This window comes from Mya arenaria, chromosome 5 (assembly GCF_026914265.1).
Source record: "Mya arenaria isolate MELC-2E11 chromosome 5, ASM2691426v1".
Classification (NCBI taxonomy): domain Eukaryota; kingdom Metazoa; phylum Mollusca; class Bivalvia; order Myida; family Myidae; genus Mya; species Mya arenaria.
Genome location: NC_069126.1, coordinates 59272575 through 59290831, shown reverse-complemented (window position 1 = coordinate 59290831; position 18257 = coordinate 59272575). Strand labels below are relative to the sequence as shown.

Sequence of the window (18257 nt, the reverse complement as noted above, 5' to 3'; positions counted from 1 at the left end):
GAACTCAGAACTCCTCAGTGCCTCAAGAACTGATTTAACATGAGGTGTTTTGCCAATTAAACTGCAAGGGCCATTTCTTACACAATTAATAATTTATTTTTTTATCTTCTTAATAGTTCATTTCATTTGTCTTGTGTTGCCGTATAAGCTATTAAAATATTGCATAAACATAAATTTTGTTGTGTTTATATAGAACATTTAAGCATCCTTTTATTAAAAAATCTAAAAAAAACTCAATAAAAATGCAGCAAACTTCAATTTTTTGATACTGACATATGAATGATAATCCATTCTTTTGCAGATGGGGTGATGTCGACCTTAAAACATCATCCAGTGGACTTGAATACCTGAGCGCCAGACAAAAACGCGAACAGGGTCAAACATAAAAGATGTGAGGGATGTTACGCCAAAAATGTTTGCAATGCCAGAGGATATAGAACGCTGTCCGGTTCATGCTTACAAGCAGTATGCACTGCAACGACCAACTAATTTTTGCACCTCGGATGACCCTTTTAACATAGCGCCGAGAACCTCCTCACAATCACATGTTTATGACCATGAATAATGGTTTGTGAAAATGAAATTGGGAGAAAAGAAGCTTGGAGGACTTCTGAAGAAAATGGCTAGTGATGGTGGTCTTGACAACAACAAAAGGATAACAAACCACCCGACAACAAAACACCTAGTTCAAAAACTAAGAGACTCTGGAATTGCCCCAACAGATATAATGCAGATTAGTGGCCATAAAAACATTCAATCTGTCTTGAATTATTCTGAAATGTCTGAGGAAAAACACCAACAATGCTCAAGAATATTATCTGAAGTCCGCCAACAACCCATATCCACAATCACTGGTCCAGAAAGTTCTGTCAGTCAGCTTGGCAATGTCATTGACAAAGAAAATCGTCAAGAAAATCTTTACTTACCCCACACACGCCTCCCGCAAATGCTGGAAAATGTGCAGCCGCCCTCTTCAACGACTGTTAATTCCATTTCTGTCGTTAATGACAACATCTCGTTTAACACACAAATGAATTCTTTGTTCGCCTGACCAGTTTTAAACAGCCAGCACTTTAATATCAACATGAATTAATTCCATTTTATAACACGAGGCGATTGTTCACAATCACACACTCTTGACAGCCGTGACCTGTGACTTGCGGAATAATTTGTTACGAGATTAGATAAACTTGTTTATTGTTTGTTCCATGTTTATGTACTTTAAAACGTGTTCTCTTTTAAATTCATAAAAAACATATTGCCTTTTATTTCACTATATCCATGTTGTTCTAAATTTATAAACAGTTTTAAGAACTATTTTGTTTGGGCGTATTTAAACACTGCATGTATATTCTGGCTATGTCAATCGGGGAAAACTGTTGTCCCCCTTTTTTAAAGGTACGTGTTAAAGGTGATTTATCGTGTTTAATAAACAAAGTAACAGGATAAATATAATACTAGGTTAGTGCCGTGGATGAAGAAAGTTTATCTGGCTCGGCTGCGGAATTTATCGGGTTCGCCTTGCCAGATAAACTTCCTCCATCCACGGCACTAACCTAGTATTCTCTATATATACGTATGTCACACACATATTTTGTTCTGTCGAACGATTAGTAACGCACATGACAACTGAACTATTTAAGGCTTTGATTTCTGTTTAAATGAATATCTGCCAGTTGCTGTTTGTTTGCTTTTTGTAACGAAACAAAGTTCTTCTCTTTTTTATTCATTAACAGATTTTCAAATATGTTATTGAACCTTGTAAATGGACAGCTGGTGTAGTTCTCAGATATACCTTATTCCATCGTTTCTTAATCTTTATCAGTAATAGAACAGTTCTTCTTTCATCCAGCAATTCGAGTGCATGTGACCTGGTATATATGTTTTGAAAACGAATATTTTTAAGAAAACAAACATGTTCATATGCACGCATTTTATGATTTAAAACTTAAAAAATAATTTTTAAAAGTTTAGTCTTTAGAACTGCAGCCGCTAACCTAACTTCTCCTCAAGATGCTGAATGAAAAAAACACAACACATTAATGAAAGCACTGCTTAGTTTTAATTATATTATATTATTTTGTAATACTTTCAAAGGATCTGAACAAAAATATCATAATTTCTCTTCCTTGACAATTACCATAAGGCTAAACCTTTCTTGTCTTTCAGAAGCGACTTTCAAGAAAGCAGGGCAGTTAGTAATTATACATGTAACTGAAACAGAATGCGCATATAAATACTCCGCGAAGAAGTTACTGTTTTGATGTTACGATGTGAGCATTATTGTTAAACGCATGTACATTGCGTTGTCCCTGCATTGAACGTGTTTATTGTAAGGAAAGGCACCTTGCATGTGTTTGTATATGAAGCAAGTGAAAACAAATGCAGTTCCCATCTGTTACAAAACGATACCTGTAACAGTAACAATATTATACATACATTTGTATGTTCCCGCGTCCAAAAATAAAGTGATAAGAAAAACGTTAAAATACATGTAAATCAGCACGTCTTAGACGACACCACTCCAGATCAGCATATAATAGATGCGCTTAGTATTATATATAATTATTAGTTGACAACTATGGTGTTGTTTTAAAGTTTAAATATATAATCTTAATACTGAATGAAAACAAACAATACACCTATCCGAACAATAACTTGTTTTAAACTTTGTTACTCAAGTGTACGTTCCAAGACGCTAATCCCATTAGCTAGCGGTTAAGCTGTTTTGGTTTGTGTGTGGACTGTGTTTGGAGTTTAATTTTGTGTTTGTGGTGTTTTGGTCTTTGTGCAACTTAACAGTTTTCTTGTTTCACCTGTTAATGTAATACTATATCCAGACCGAACAGCTGTAAGTCCTATTAGTTGTTTATCTAAATATATCGTTTGTCGACAATATTTAAGGATAGCGTTCGTTATCAAATAACGTTCGTTATCTTTTCTCTGTTCTCTGTAAACGACTTCAACTGTATAACATTTATCCCCCCCCAATATTTATACTTCATAGGAGCTCAGCTTGCATTTTCAAAACCGAATAAGGTTCATTAATAGTTTTCAATAAATGTTGAACTTTATTCCGATAATTCTTTAAACAATACGAACGGCTAAATATGTTGTTTTCTTATTTTCGCGATCTGAAACATTATGTCAATGCATACCTTCGTACACGTTTGTAATCATTGCTGTATAAACAGAAGAAAAAATGATGAATATCTATGTTCTTTTTGTTCTGCTTCATCTTCTTGGGATAGGAATAAAAATTAGCCTGTGCTTCAGCATATTTTACAACAGGTGTATTCCATTAATCCAAATATTGTCATATATATTGTTTTGCTAGGGTCTGGAAATTATTATTTCATTTTGACTAATTGTTTCATTGAATTGAAAAGATTCACTTTTCTCTGAAGAAGAAATATGAATAGCTCCAATAGTTTCAGGGTTGAATAATAATTTGGGCATTTATTATAACACAAACGTAAAATATTTAGTTGTACAATGGAAGAGCGTTTACTATTTATTCTAAACTTTTAATAAAGTTTTACTATCATAATTAGTATTGAATATTAAGTTTAAATTAACAATATTGATATACTTACATGTCTATTTTCTCTTTTGTTCCCTTGCATTGCAATCATCAATATTTTTTTCAGCGTTTAAAGCGATACAATATAAAACTCTTTATAATCGAATGAAATTATATCACTCGTCATAAAATCATACACTAACGTTAGAGGAGATAGTTGTATGTCTATGTCTTCAATTGTACTATGATACGACCGTACATGTTCAGTTTTTAATGATTATAAAATCGACTCAACTATTTATTATTTTTAAAATAGAAATACCAAATCAAAATTTTACCTATAAATGTAACTTTGCTTGGTCTGTATATGCTTTGAACTCAATGTTTAAATAAATGAGATGTCCATAAAAACACGTTTGCAATATGTCGCTGGAACAGCTTAATCGAACTCCAACCCACTAGTTACTAATTATTATGATTTGGCTAAATCGAACCTCATATCGGAATCTCCTTTGTACAGCGAAAGTTAATGCGGTATTATATTGTAAGTGTAATTTACCATACCTATTGTTTATAGAAATACATTGGTAATAAAATTAAAACAATTCGGTACAGTTACAATTAATAACATTAGTCAGTACGCAAGTTTATTTATAAAAAATCAAAGATGTAAACTTTCAGATATTTAAAAGTTCCAAAATACGCATACATGAAGACCATATAAAATCAGAAATTTTATATATTCATATTGTCCTACTTTAACAGAATTTAGATCAGGAAGTTAAAGCTATTTTGCCATTGAAGATATAATTATGGTAGGGTATACTGCAAGTATAAATTGTCAATAGATTTGCTCAAACTAAAGATTTGAAGTTGTGATAACACACTGAACAATCGAAGTTCATTTTAAAAAGCAAGCGCTTCTGATTAAATATGTGGTAAACAACGCCTTAATATGTCACTACTGAAATTAGTTTTTAGCAACATTTTTCTATGTGTCGCGTTTGCTAGCTCAAAAATCGCACTTGAAGTTGGAAGATGTGGCGAAGATACTAAAATCGTCTGCTCAGGGACGGATACATTTGCATGGAACATTCGTAAAAATGGCTATCAAATAGCCGGGAAAGGCAGTTTGCCAGACACTACGAAGTATTCAGTTAGAGAATATCCGACAAATGTGGTGCTGACAATCCACAACACTAGTGTCAATGATGGCGGATCCTACAACTGTGAGGTAGCGAATGACGGCAGAAGCGAAACAAAGGACCTACAGCTTAATTGTAAGCACTTAAAAATGTTTTTATATTTACGTTTACAATGTCACGATTTACGTTATTAGTACTAACAAATTGGTTAGAAAGAGGACATATTTATCGTAATTTACATACGTTTGCTAACAGACTTGTATTGTTAGCAAGTCACACTATCAGAACGTTTGCTATAAGTTGCGGCGAGTGTATAACTCCCGTCTTAATGCGTGAAGGTTGAACCGTATGTTTTCGTTTGTTCTCGCCGTATGAAAACAATTCCGAAAAAAAACTTAATGAAAATCATTCAGTTGATCATGCAGCGATACTCAATATATAAGATTAGGCAATCGTGATAAAGTATTGTTCATAACAATTATTATCAACTTATACACCTTTATTTAACGTGGATTGTTTTCTTTCAGGCAGTTTATCGTTTGTGATATCATCTCAGATCCTTTCAAACGAAACTGTTACTCTAAAATGCTATACTGCATCTGACAGTTGCATCTTGCAAACATATTTCGGGAGTAAGTTTGTCGGAGCCTACGACAGTGTGTTGAAAGAACTTTCAAACCAGGATCCAACAAAGTATGAGGTTTTTCGAGAAATGTCACAGAGCATAACTACCTTAACCATAAATATACGTCAGTTTAGCTCGAATGATGTCGGAACTTACACCTGCAGGGATATCTTTACTTCGGAGACGAAAGAGGTTTTCCTTAGTCTTTCAGGTAGGGTATTGACAACTTTAAAAAATATAACATCTTATTATTTTATTCAAAATAAATATCTCAAATTACAGTTACGGAAAGATTTAGAATTTCCATGTAAAGTATAATGGTATAAAAACCGATACTGTGAGTTGCTAAAAGCATTATACATGTCCCTTCTGTGCCTAAAACCATATAACTATTGGTGTCTACCCCACGGCGCTCTTGATAAATTACTGGCTCTCGAAAGATGAACAGTAATACCACTAAGAGCGTCTCAAGCAAATGTACCATAGTCACACATTGGGCATAACTAAATCAATATTTCATCAAGCCCCACCGGGTACGAGACTGTATTCATAAATGTGTTGTATTTTGCATAATAAGGTTCTGAATTCAAGTGTCTGAGTGAAGTTGTGAAACAAATAAAAATAAACTAACAGGATTGACAATAACGAATTGACAAAAAGTTTGTTCTAGACATCAGAATGGATTATTTTATTTTATTTATTTTAGTTGTGTACCTTAATGTATTCATATTTGGCCAAGTGATTAAAACGTAAGATTCTACATACTTGTAATTTGGACTTTTAAACTGATCAAACCCTTGCGTCTGACTGATTTAAACCCAATACTGTATTAGTTCTACCTCTACTAAGTGCGTCATTAAATTGTTTATGTCATTGTTAAACTCTAACGATATGATCAAGTGTCATTTTAAGTGAAAATGGGAAAACATTAACTTTTATATATCCAATGCAGAGTTCTATCTTACAAGATTATTCAGGACCAGTCATTAGTACTTTTGATCTATTTGAATGGCACTTGTATTTTAGTGATATAACTTTTCTATGTTATGCTGTACAAGAAACTGATTTTGTTTAACCTTGTTTTGCAGGAGTTAATTATTTATTGGTATATCGATGTATAATGGTTTATACAGTACTGATTAAGATTACATATAAACGTTGTAAATTAAATAACTTGGAGTAGTGTCATAAATGAAAAGCTTTGAACAATGAAACAAAGTGACGATTTTATGCTATCTAGAGCTGTTTATCATGTTGAATACTTATATAAGTATTGTTGTCATCATTGTTGATACGCATCAAATGTAAAAAACCTGATAGACATACAATAATTATTTATATTAAGTGATTGTCTTCAGATGCTTTGATTACATTCCAAGCTTTAAACATTATTCTTAACTTGCGCTCTTAAATCAGTTCAAACTGATAGGTTACAGTAATGACTCAGTTGTTCCCCTATTTAAATATAATTGTAATTGCATTTGAACTCCTTTTTTGTACCACTATGCAATTATTCAACTCGAATAACTATCTCTGGATATATTGGAGATTCATAAACTTTAAGTATATTTCTCGTTTTTGTGCTGTTGTAACGGCGTGTTTATTCAGGCGTTTAACACTGCCTCTAAACCGGACTGTCGTTAATTATATGGAGACTGAGCTTGTCTTGGTAGTGTTCAATGAGATATTAGAGGTTTATTTGATTATGATTTTTGACTTTTGTATTTTTAATAACATTCCAGAATCTAGCCGAACTAGAAGAATTGTCGTAGTAGTTGGTGGAATTGTTGTTGGAGTTGTTGCGCTAGCTGTTGCTGTTATGGCTTATTTTCAAATTCCGAGAAGATATCGGTTTCCTTGTAGGCATACCTCAGGTATGCTTATTACTACAATTATTACAAAATATAAAGTCCATGGCCCTTATTAAATAATTGCTTGAGTTACAAAAAGAGCTTTAGTGTAATAATATATGTCAAAAATATGCAAACAGTTGAAAACAATGCCATTTCAGCCAAATATATCCAAAGTAACCATTTCTCTCTTTTTTATTTTCAAATTTATAATGAAAGAAAAAAACGCAGAATTATATGCTAATGTTTACATCTAGTACCTAAACAGAAGTAAATACATTTTTTTCTACCTTATACTTGACCAAAATTATGTACTGGTTACATCGTTGGAAATAAGCACTCTCTATAATCTATCTTAAAAACAACTAAACGCATATACATCAATAATTTGAGAAAGAAATATCTAATACTTCACTGGTATCCCTTATATTAGTTAAGTTTGAAGGATTGATGTATAAATCCGATGTAGTTACATAGCAGTCTCCTTTGTTTTTAGGAAATATTAAACAGCAACGTTTAGAGAAACACTGCCAAAGCCCTCTAGTCCCACTGTTAGCAACACATCCACCAGATACTATGCCTACTGCAAGCAATACTGCCAAATATCCCTGTGCCCTTTTTAAGCAACATTTCCAACGTCCATTTAGCCCACTTTAAGCAACACTGCCAACGGCCCATTTTCGCACTGTTTGCAACACTGTCAACGCTCCTTATGCCGTTTTTAGCAACACTGCCATTGCCACTGAAGCCTACTGTTAGCAACACTGCCGACCTGCCCTGGGTCGGCTGTGAGCAACACTGCCAACGTCCCTTTTTCGCATTGTTTGCAACACTGTCAACGCTTCTTATGCCGTTTTTAACAAAACTGCCATTGCTTCTGAAGCCTACTGTTGGCAACACTGCCGACCTGCCCTAGGCCGGCAGTGAGCAAGACCGCCAACACACACTATGCCCCTCTGTCACTCTGTTAATAACGCTGCCAACGTCTCTTACAACCAGTGGTAGCAACACTTCCAACGTCCCCAAGGGCAACTATTTGCAACAATGCCAATGCCCTTTTTGGCCGAATGTAAGCAACACTGCCTACGCCCCCTATGCCACTATTTAGCTACACTTGGTAGTGAAAATTAATGCTTTTCTGGAGAAACAAGTATAAGCATTTGTTTTATTCATCCACATAACTTTCCCTTAAACTTTATTATACATAACACAAATAGTTATTTGTGATTTTCTTGAAGAATTCTTTTAAAAGTCTTAAACTATTCTAATTTACTACACAAGTTATAACAAAACAAAAATAGCAAACCTTCTAAATCCTGCTATAAAGGTCTGAAGGAGTTTTGAGAAATTGTGGTCAGCATAAGATACACCAAGTCAAATCAATGATGTTTGTTCGAATAAATAACTACACGTCAATAATTAATAGTTCTGCAATTGATCTGAACATTTCTTGTGGCCTAGTTTTAAATATGAAATTCGGTAAAATGTTGGCTGATAGTAATGCCTGCGTATTTTCGACTTTATTATTGACAAAGGAAATAATTGTGTACTGAAATTTATATAATTTAAATACTGTTCAATAAGAAAGGCATTTCAAACTTCTATATTCCTATATTTCAAAATGTGTCTGTCAATATCCAAAACAATTTGTACTGTCCGTCAATATACATCTATTTTAAGGTAGTGTAAAATTCTAATTTGTCACGATATATGTTTCTTTTCCTTTTCAGACAGTGCAAGTACTACCGTAAGCCAGTAAGTATGATTCTGCAATTTAAGCAATGTTTAAGTTGTTTTACCGAAGTTTGTGTTTAACGCGTAACCGTAATGAAAAATATAACAAGAGGGCCGCGGAGCGAACACCAAACATTCATCGCAACTTATTTTTTCGAAGAAGGGACATAACTGGACAATTATTATTTAGTCAGAGTTATGGGCCTTCTTCACATGTGCATATTGTTTCTGGCAACATAAGTACAAAGGCAAAGCTTAATATTTTCCCTTTTAATTAGTCAAAAAAGAGGCACTTTTCATGTTGTCCCGTTAGCACAGTGGTAAGAACATTTGCTTCTCATCAAGGCGACCCGGGCTCGATTCGCGACCTGGGCTCATGTGTTTTTTTGGTTGGCTATCACCAAGACAGAAAATTTGGTTTTCTTCGGGTTGTCTGTTTTCCCAAACAATACCAGGTCTTACTCCTGAGCAATATGGTGCCAATTAGAGCAAGAGTAAATATATATTTTTTCACAACCTTTATAAAATATATAATGTTTAAAATATTTCTTAAAGTCCGAGTTATTGGCCTTGCTATATGAGTGTGTACTATTGTTAACATCATGTTTACCGAGTTTCAATTCGATATATTGAACTGTTTTTTGTTCGTCAAATAGATCAAATCCAGTGTCACAGGAAGCGTCATCTAACGAGCACCTCACTACCAGCGAACAAACAGAATACACAGAAATAGGTATTGTGTTTACTTAACATAAATGCTTAACCAAATGGATCATACCAAACAAATAATACGCCTGTTTATTAGCATTTTCTTTAACATAAGCATGTTTTAAAATACTGATTGATTTGTTCTGTACCAATGATTAAAGACATCTCCCAAAAGTAAAACGACTAGAATAACATATCCAAAGGAGCTTGGTCCGGGATCAGTAAAGAAATCCACATGCACGTGGCCTAGATTAATCTACATTATCATTTTCAGGCATGACTGCTGTTGGACCATCTAGGTATGTAATATATATATACATGTATTACTTGATTTTATCAGTGAAGTAAATCTTACAATCGGCATTAATATGGTGAATAGTTTATTATTATGCGTGTGCTTTTACCATTCTTAAACCCATGGCTATACATAGTAGTAACCATTTTATACTGAATTCTTAATTATGCAAAATCCGATAGAATCATTTATCGAAACTCACTTAGAAAGGTGAACCTTTCTGTCATCCTTCTATTAACCGATTTAGTGCTGGCAGTCTCCTCAACGAAACCACATCGTACGAGCGTCTTCACAACAGAGAAAATGCCGCATACGTAGACCTGGGTAAATAATATTTCACACCTTTACAACGATATTTAGAATCAAGAAGTAAAATTATGTAAATATCAAGCGGAACACTATGAATTTATAACAAACGTTTTGCTTAATCGATAAGTAATATAAAACATTGACCTCTTTGTATTTAGTTCTCATAAGTCATGTTTGTCTTTGATTTCAGAAAGTTGCCAAAGGCAGTGAGTATACATCGTCACATTAATTCTTAAATATTTATGTATTACACATCTTACACATCAAATTTTCTCAAGGTGTTACTGATCATTCTAATGCTGTTACATGTTCTGCATGTATTGCCACAGTATACTTATCGCACTCGTCTGATGTTGAACCTTTGTGATTTGTCATGTTTATATATTAAAATAATTAGAAAATATGTATTTAAAATATCATTATTTACTAGTGTTAGGGGTTACCGCATTGAAACGGTAATTAAACTGATGTTAAAGACATAACACCCACGTGTGTGTCATACATATTTAGATATGTGAATCAACATCCACACTCGCAAACAGCAGGCAGTAATTATGAAATTCCGAACAACCGTAAGTTTTCAAATATTCTTCATTAATCGAATGCGAATAACTCTGAGCTTTACAAGTAGACAAAAGAAATGGTATATGTTTATGCATTCTTCCTCAGTGATATGAAGGCATTCGATGATCACTTGTTCTTTCTTTAATTATGTAACATAGCCATGAAAACCATTATTGCATTTAACAAGACTTCTATGATCCTAGTTAACAATTAAAATCAAGACGATTTCAGTATGTTCTCAATGTTATAAGGTTAATTGCTAAAGCAATATTATGATATTGTACCAATTCGTTTTTTCAGAAGAATCGTCAATGGAACCAAGAGAGTAAGCAACATTTTTCATATTGAATGTTCAGTTATGTACAATTAAAGCAATGTAAATACTTACAACCTATATTTATTTGAACGGTTCACTTAAATAGCATGTATAATAAAATCCATATTCTAAAAGTTATTTAAAATGCACAAAGAAATAAAACCACTTGATTGTATCGTTAATCGATAGAATACAATAGGGTTATAAGTACTGCGTTTTGATCCTAGAGATTGTATTCGACTCGAGTGCTTTTTGCAGATTTGGATTTCACGAGGCACAAGCCGAGTGAAATCAAAATCTGCAAAAATCCACGAGAGTCGAATACGACATTCCGGTTTATATACATAACTGGTGAGATCACTTAAAAGCCACATGTATTCATAATATGATAAATGTCATTTTAACGACGCACTATTTTGTTTTATCGTCATTTTAACGTCGCGCAACGATACTTGTTATGACGTGACGTCACAAGAGTGGAAAACAGTCGTATTACACTGGAGTTGAATACAGACTACTGTATTTTGCGATATGTATTGCGTGTTGATTTATGATGGGTATATAATAAAAAGACATATAGTAGGAAACCATAGCGATATCTGACGTGGATCAACCAGGGCCGCGCTTATATTTCATTGTGCCTGCCTGTTTATTTCACATTTGTCTTAAGGTATACATATTGTTTTGCTCCAAGGAACACAAATATAAATTGCTTATTACAAAATGTTACACACTATTGTTATTGTATTTTAGTTATGATAACGGAACAAACCCGAAGCATACTCAAGTCAGTACGTATGACCATGTATATACAGCTCCGATTGAACATCAGTATACGGCGCTTGGTATGTAAATGTTCGTTATGAATTGAAACAAAATAAAGGCTCAACATAATGAAGTCACTGCATTCAAAATAAAATAAAATAAAGTTGTCCGATTAGCGCAGTAATAAGCGCACACCATTTTCATCAAGGCGACCCCGGTTCGATACCCGGCCTGGACGCATGTGAGTTTGGTTAGTGGTCAGCAAGCCGGACAAGTTGGTTTCCTCCGGGTACTCCGGTTTCCTCTACAACACAATACTACACCCTCGCATACCATCGGGCCAACGCAAGTGACTTAGTATACGTAATGATAACGTTCTTCACAATCGTTGCAAAATATATAATGTTTAAACTAATAAAGTAAAATAGCTAAATTAATTGTTCACAATAAAGTAACATAAATGTTTATTGTTATCAATAAAGTTAAATAGATGTTAATTGTTAACACATTTTTTTTCAATGAGACACACTTATACACCATTTAGGTCATTGTGTTTATGAAATCTATTATAAGTTCATTAATTTATCACGCACATGACTTGTAAAACATATTACGCGAATGTGAGTTAACAAAAAAACAACACATGTCTCAACTCGCATTAATTGAGAGATCAGTCATACTCCTGCAAGAAAGTCATTGACACAATGCCTCGAAAGGTGCCGTGAAATAGTTTGGAGTACAGAATGATTCACATCGAATATTAAGTAAGAAATACAAATATATGCTACATTTTGTAGCAAGAAACTTTTATAACATGAAAATGTAAAATAATTATAAATGTGCATATGAAAGTGTTACTATCAATTTTCTCTTAATATTGTCAAATATAGAAATTTAATAAACATGTGTTTATACAGCACGACATTTAAAAATTGTCGATTAAGCATCATATCAATTGCATTGAACAGAATTCCACACACAATAATACATAAAATGATTCTCAGTTCTATAAAATGAATTGCACAAACTGAAACACGGCAGAGTGATAAGTATACACGTAAAAGTGTTGTCAATAACTTGTTGTTTTTTGTACAGGACAGTTATCAACTTTTCATTCAGAACAGGTCGATTGATCGATAAAAGGTTTCTTAAGAACCCTATACAAAAAAGGATAAATCACAAATATAAATTACAAAATTATATTGAACGCAAAAAGTAACCTATTGATACATCAACGATTCTGGCAGGAATGATACAATATCTGCCTTTCATTAATAACACGTGTTAAATAATGCCTTCCGTTCAAGTTTGTATCAACGTTTCATTATTTCGGTTAAACTCGATCAGAAGCGATATATGACTATCGTTGGTGAAGTTTTACATTGGTGGTTTTATCATGCTCGTGCTTATTAGCGGATAGTTGTTGGTTATTTATATTTATAGAAAGAAGGATACCCAGCTAATATAAAAACAGCCTACTAATCTCATTATACAAAGGCAAGAGAAAACTCAAATCCAACCCTTGCAGCTATAGACCCGTATCCCTTATGTCATGTTTTAGGATTATTTTCCAAAGAGTCTTATTCAATGGGCAAAATGACTTTTTATTAGTAAAACAACAACTTTTGCTTTCAAACCAACAACAAGGTTTTCAGAAATACTTAAGCTCTGTCACCGCCTCTTTAAACTTCCAAGAAACTGTGTACGGCCAGATGAAACGTAACAGTGTATTTGAAATCTGCATTTAATGCGGTGTGGAACAAAGGCCGTACTTTCTTAAGCTATTACGACTAGGAAGTACAGAACAATTGTTACGTGTTTTGGTATCTTATTTTATGGGACTGAAATTTGAAGTGTGACTGAACGAGGAGCATTCCGAAGAAATACCAGTCCTCAAATCACTGAGACAATGAGGCGTATTGACAACTTTATATGATCTCGTGTATATAAAAGAACTCAAAAAACATTATCTGGACAATATAAATATAGGATATTCCGGGTTTTCAACACAGGACCGTAGGTATTCAGTCGCTGATGAAATTTCACTCATTGCATTACCTCCCTTGAATTTGCCACGCATGCTTGACGTTGTGTATCCCTAGTGGACCATTGTCATTAACGTTAAGATTTTCACCGTTTTAATATTCAGCAATATGCAAAATGTACCGCTAGTTGGTATTTTGTACGGGGATAAATGTCTTGAGAAGTCCAAAAACGCAAACCATTTGAAAACTAGACAGGATTCGAATTTAAGATGTAAAGTACGTATTGAGGAACGCATCCAAAAAGCCAAAAAAAAAAACGCTTACTTTTTACATCTGCCAAAGACTAACATCCTTATGGTTTAAATCCAAGTGTGCCTTTCAATAGGTACAAGAAGAAAATCATGCATATCGCGGTAAACTGTGGAATAATATTAATAGCCATGATTTCTTCACTATCAATAAATATCAGCAGTTTATTGTGAACAATGCAAGGGTGTCATTAAAGGACTATATATGATATGTGTGGATCCATGCTTGGCGTGTTCAACCTGTTCTCACATGTTATTATAAGAAAAATAATATTCCTCCATAGACTACTGTCCTGACAGAAATCTGTTCACAAAACGTTACATCCAGTTTACCTTGAACAAAAATGTGTTACGGTAGTGTTTATTCCCAACTTTTTTAAAAGACTTTCATAAACAATGTGCTAATTGATACAAATATCCTTCCGTCTAAGAACCAGTGGAAATGAAATGTAAAAAGTATTGTCTACACGAGTACACTGTGGTACAGGAGACGACAAACGAATGATGGCTTTCTTTACTTTCGAATGCTGCATCCCCAAATAGCATAAATAGTCATTTATGAAGTGTTCGACAGAAACCAGATCATTGAACTAAGTGTCGCAAAGCTATGGACTAGGTTATATAAAGTAGCTTACCAGTGCACTTCCTACTCACATATGTTTTGCGGGAATGGGAACACATGTTACAGAAGCGCTGTTGTTAATGGACGTAGAAAGGTTCTACCTCACCTTACTTGGTGCCGTTGCTTCTTTTAAACGTATCATGGACAGAAGTCTACAATCCAGTTTTATGAAAATATCCCTTTTGGTTCCCTTTTGTGAGAAAATGTTTAAACAATATCTAAACTTTATTTGGTATATATCACTGCGCCGCGTGTTGACGATATGTTTCCTATTCCAACAGACTACTGATATTGATATAAAATTGTATACGACAACTTAAGGTTATTCAAACCTTGTGTGTATATAAAACATAAATAATAGCGTGTGTACTGCACATATATAACATTATATAACTGTTTGTTAATATCTCTGTACACTGAAAATGATTTGGATGATGTGTTTTTGCTAATCAATATATTTATGTTTGATTGTTCCCCTCATTTTTTGCATATCTGTGTTTATGTTTAATAATCATCAATTATTGTTGGAAAAATGAATTGAATTGAACTTGTGTGTGAATTGACCGTGTGTTTGAATATAAGTAGGTCAAACCATGAATCTTGGTACATGTCCCATCCCTATTTGATTGGTTATGAACACATGCATCTTTGTTTAAGCGTTGATTTTTCACTTCCAGGTGCCACGAAGTAGACAATACAGCTGCTTGTGAGTTAAAGAAGAAGAAGAAGAAGATACAGCTGATTGTGATATATAAAATAGACATGCTTGCTATTTATGTCATATAATTTTACTGGAGATTTATTGATGAAAACGATACATATGTTTGTGATTCATAGTAGAGGAAGATAACTTTTCTTTTGACTCATAGAAGAATAAACATTTGCATGTAACTTCAAAGAGGTAGAGGATGCATTTGCTTGTGACTCATAGAAGTAGAACATACATTTGTTTGTGACTCACATACTAAAACGCTGTAATATACATTAAAATTTCAAAGCAAGAGCATTATATCGAAACATTGAAAACAGTTTGAAGCATATATACAAGTAACTACATTATTGTACCACAAGTCATTCATATGAGCACGGTAATTTGAGCAATGTTGCACAGTTGAATATATAGCCAAGAAAACACATTGGCGTGAATGCCGATACCTTAATGATCTTTAATTGGCAAAGGCATTTTAAATTACGAAGAAATGAAATTTCTGATGTCACTTGTGTAATAGTCAGTTATTTTAAATTACGGGGACTTTTATGGTACCCGATGATATGTCCCTAAATATCATATGGCGTGGGTGTAGTGTATTGTCATCACATCACACCTCTGGTATTATTGGCAAATCGTTGTAAAAACAAGACAAACAAAACAAACGAATCGACTTTATACACAACAACAGAGTTGTAGGCAAAAGGTGTCTTTTTATTCTATTTATTGAACTTTATTTCGAATATTCGAATGCCGATCATAACATTCGAATACCAAACGTTTGATCGAATGTTTGAATATTTTTTTTATTTACTTTCTTGTCAATCAACCCACTCGGTGAGTTACTTTTGTAACAATACTTAAAGTTAAAATTGTCCTCCTTTTTTATTATTCTGTTGCTTACGCAATGTTTTGCCTTAATTTGACCTAAGAAAATCGTCGTTTAATTTAACAAAATTGTGTATATAGAATAAGAAGTCGATGTCTAAAAGTTAATCGTGCTAGTTGGTTAAAATATTTTTATTTACATCGACGTATTTTCACTAAGAACAAATGTCTTGTTTAAAAACACTGCTGAGAAGTAAGTGAATCATACACCTTTAAAAAATGAACAGTCGTGGTCAGCTTTTTACGAGTACGTTAAACAAATTCCCTAAGAACGAGTGAAATGCTGAAAGCAGTATATTATATTACGGAACGAAAAGTCCGAAACACGCTGTGTCGAGGGAAGGCTGTTTTAGGCGGGTCAGTTACTATAAACATGTAAACACAGCGTTTATGTCGTGAATGGCATGACACCATTGTCAACTCATTAAAGGAAAGAAGCCCAAGAAAAATTAATTGTTTATCAAATGTTATATTTTTACAAAAATATGTTTTACTGATGTCGTCTTTAATTAATATGAAAAGATACATTTAAAAGGGACTCGCATGTTGTAAAGGTTCGGAATTTAAACATCATATATCTATACATTTAATAGCTGCTTGTTGTTTGATGTGCAAATAAATGAAAACATTGTTCACTTTCAAAACCTTTTTAATATATTCGTGAATATTATGAATATTTGTTTATTGTCACTTCAAAAAGGTTAAGATTGAAATGAACATAAAGAGAATGTGTGCCTAAATAGTTTTGTATTGGCGTTTCTGTTAAAACCGAAAGTGATTTCAATCGTATAATTGGATTAGAGGGGTAAATATGTATACAGGTAGGAAATAAAATGGATACCAAATAACTGTTCTACGATTTTTATTGTTCATAGTAACGTTGTTTCAACTGAATGTCAATTACTAAACAGAAATGTTACTTCTTAACAAATTGAACAGTCTTTTTTCTTAAAATAATATACAGTTAGTAGAAATAAAGTAAATTACACTGTCCGATGAACCATATAAATAAAAAAAACGACCAATGGATGACGTCACATTCATGTTTTGAATGTTAAACAAAACATGCCATGGCAAACTATCACTATATTTGATTATTTGAGCATCTTTGTTTTGTTTTATGCGTGTGAATACAGCAATATATGTGTAGGATAGACAAAACCGCAATATTACGTTTGCATTACTCAGCATATAGCTATTTTTTAAAATGTTAATCCCACCAATACAGACACATACCAGAAGTCTGTGTAAGATTCCAAGAGCAGGTCCTGGCTAGGCTATAAATGGAAGTTTTTATACAGAAAGTAACGGAGAACACAAAAAGCTCGGTTTAGAAGTTACAGTTAATGTTAAGACGAGTTTCTTGTTATTGCCTGTTTTTCTTCGACGACTAATCCAATCAATATTGTGAAAAAATACCTTAAAACGCCTTAAAAACTTCCGCTTAATGTTTATTTACATAAGTCCTCTAGTTTCCGTCCAGAGTAATTAGAAAGTTCAGACATGAATCATTCGTAATGTTACTTTTTATAAACAATTATAACTCTGACCATTAAAACGTCGGATATTCATAAATAGAAAATCTCTACAAAATCATTCAAAGCAATTTCTCACATCATCAGAAAACAATATATTGAGTATCTTTAAAAAGCATATCTCAAACAATATCAACATATTGATTTCATATTTGAGATAATTTTAATAATGAGAGAAGTCAACTTAAGTATTTATTTTCCATAAAAAATACTTTGGTCTAATTTGCAGTGTTTCACCTGCGACAGAATTTTAAAGTCATTGTGAGTATGCTCACATACTTTTACCTTCTTGCATACGAGTTAAACAGTTTCAGTTACTTACGAATAAAGATATAACAAAGTTACACTTTTTCCTTTTTTCGATAATTATATGTTA

At 33.2% G+C, this 18257-nt stretch overlaps 1 protein-coding gene across 2 annotated transcripts; it reads left to right on the top strand.

Annotated features, from left to right (window-relative positions):
• The first annotated feature begins 4391 nt into the window (after positions 1 to 4391).
• LOC128233681 (uncharacterized) lies at positions 4392 to 16931 on the top strand. 2 transcript variants are annotated; one of them, XM_052947481.1, is made up of 12 exons: positions 4392 to 4803; positions 5196 to 5504; positions 7036 to 7167; positions 8874 to 8898; positions 9534 to 9610; positions 9860 to 9884; positions 10128 to 10204; positions 10380 to 10395; positions 10700 to 10761; positions 11054 to 11078; positions 11823 to 11860; positions 15427 to 16931. In XM_052947481.1, exons 1-12 carry the CDS (start codon positions 4479 to 4481, stop codon positions 15438 to 15440), a joined length of 1125 nt encoding a protein of 374 aa, XP_052803441.1. In that variant the 5' UTR covers positions 4392 to 4478; the 3' UTR covers positions 15441 to 16931. The 2 variants fall into 2 exon arrangements, with proteins under 2 accessions (XP_052803441.1, XP_052803440.1); XM_052947480.1 differs by having other exon boundaries at positions 11823 to 11914.
• The last annotated feature ends 1326 nt before the right edge of the window (positions 16932 to 18257 follow it).

Bases quoted from the DNA above. Each gene is read 5' to 3' on its own strand.
- LOC128233681 (XM_052947480.1), top strand. From the start codon at position 4,479: ATGTCACTACTGAAATTAGTTTTTAGCAACATTTTTCTATGTGTCGCG. The intron at 8,899-9,533 runs GTAAGTATGATT...TTCGTCAAATAG, and splicing joins GCAAGTACTACCGTAAGCCA to ATCAAATCCAGTGTCACAGG. The intron at 9,611-9,859 runs GTATTGTGTTTA...TATCATTTTCAG, and splicing joins AACAGAATACACAGAAATAG to GCATGACTGCTGTTGGACCA.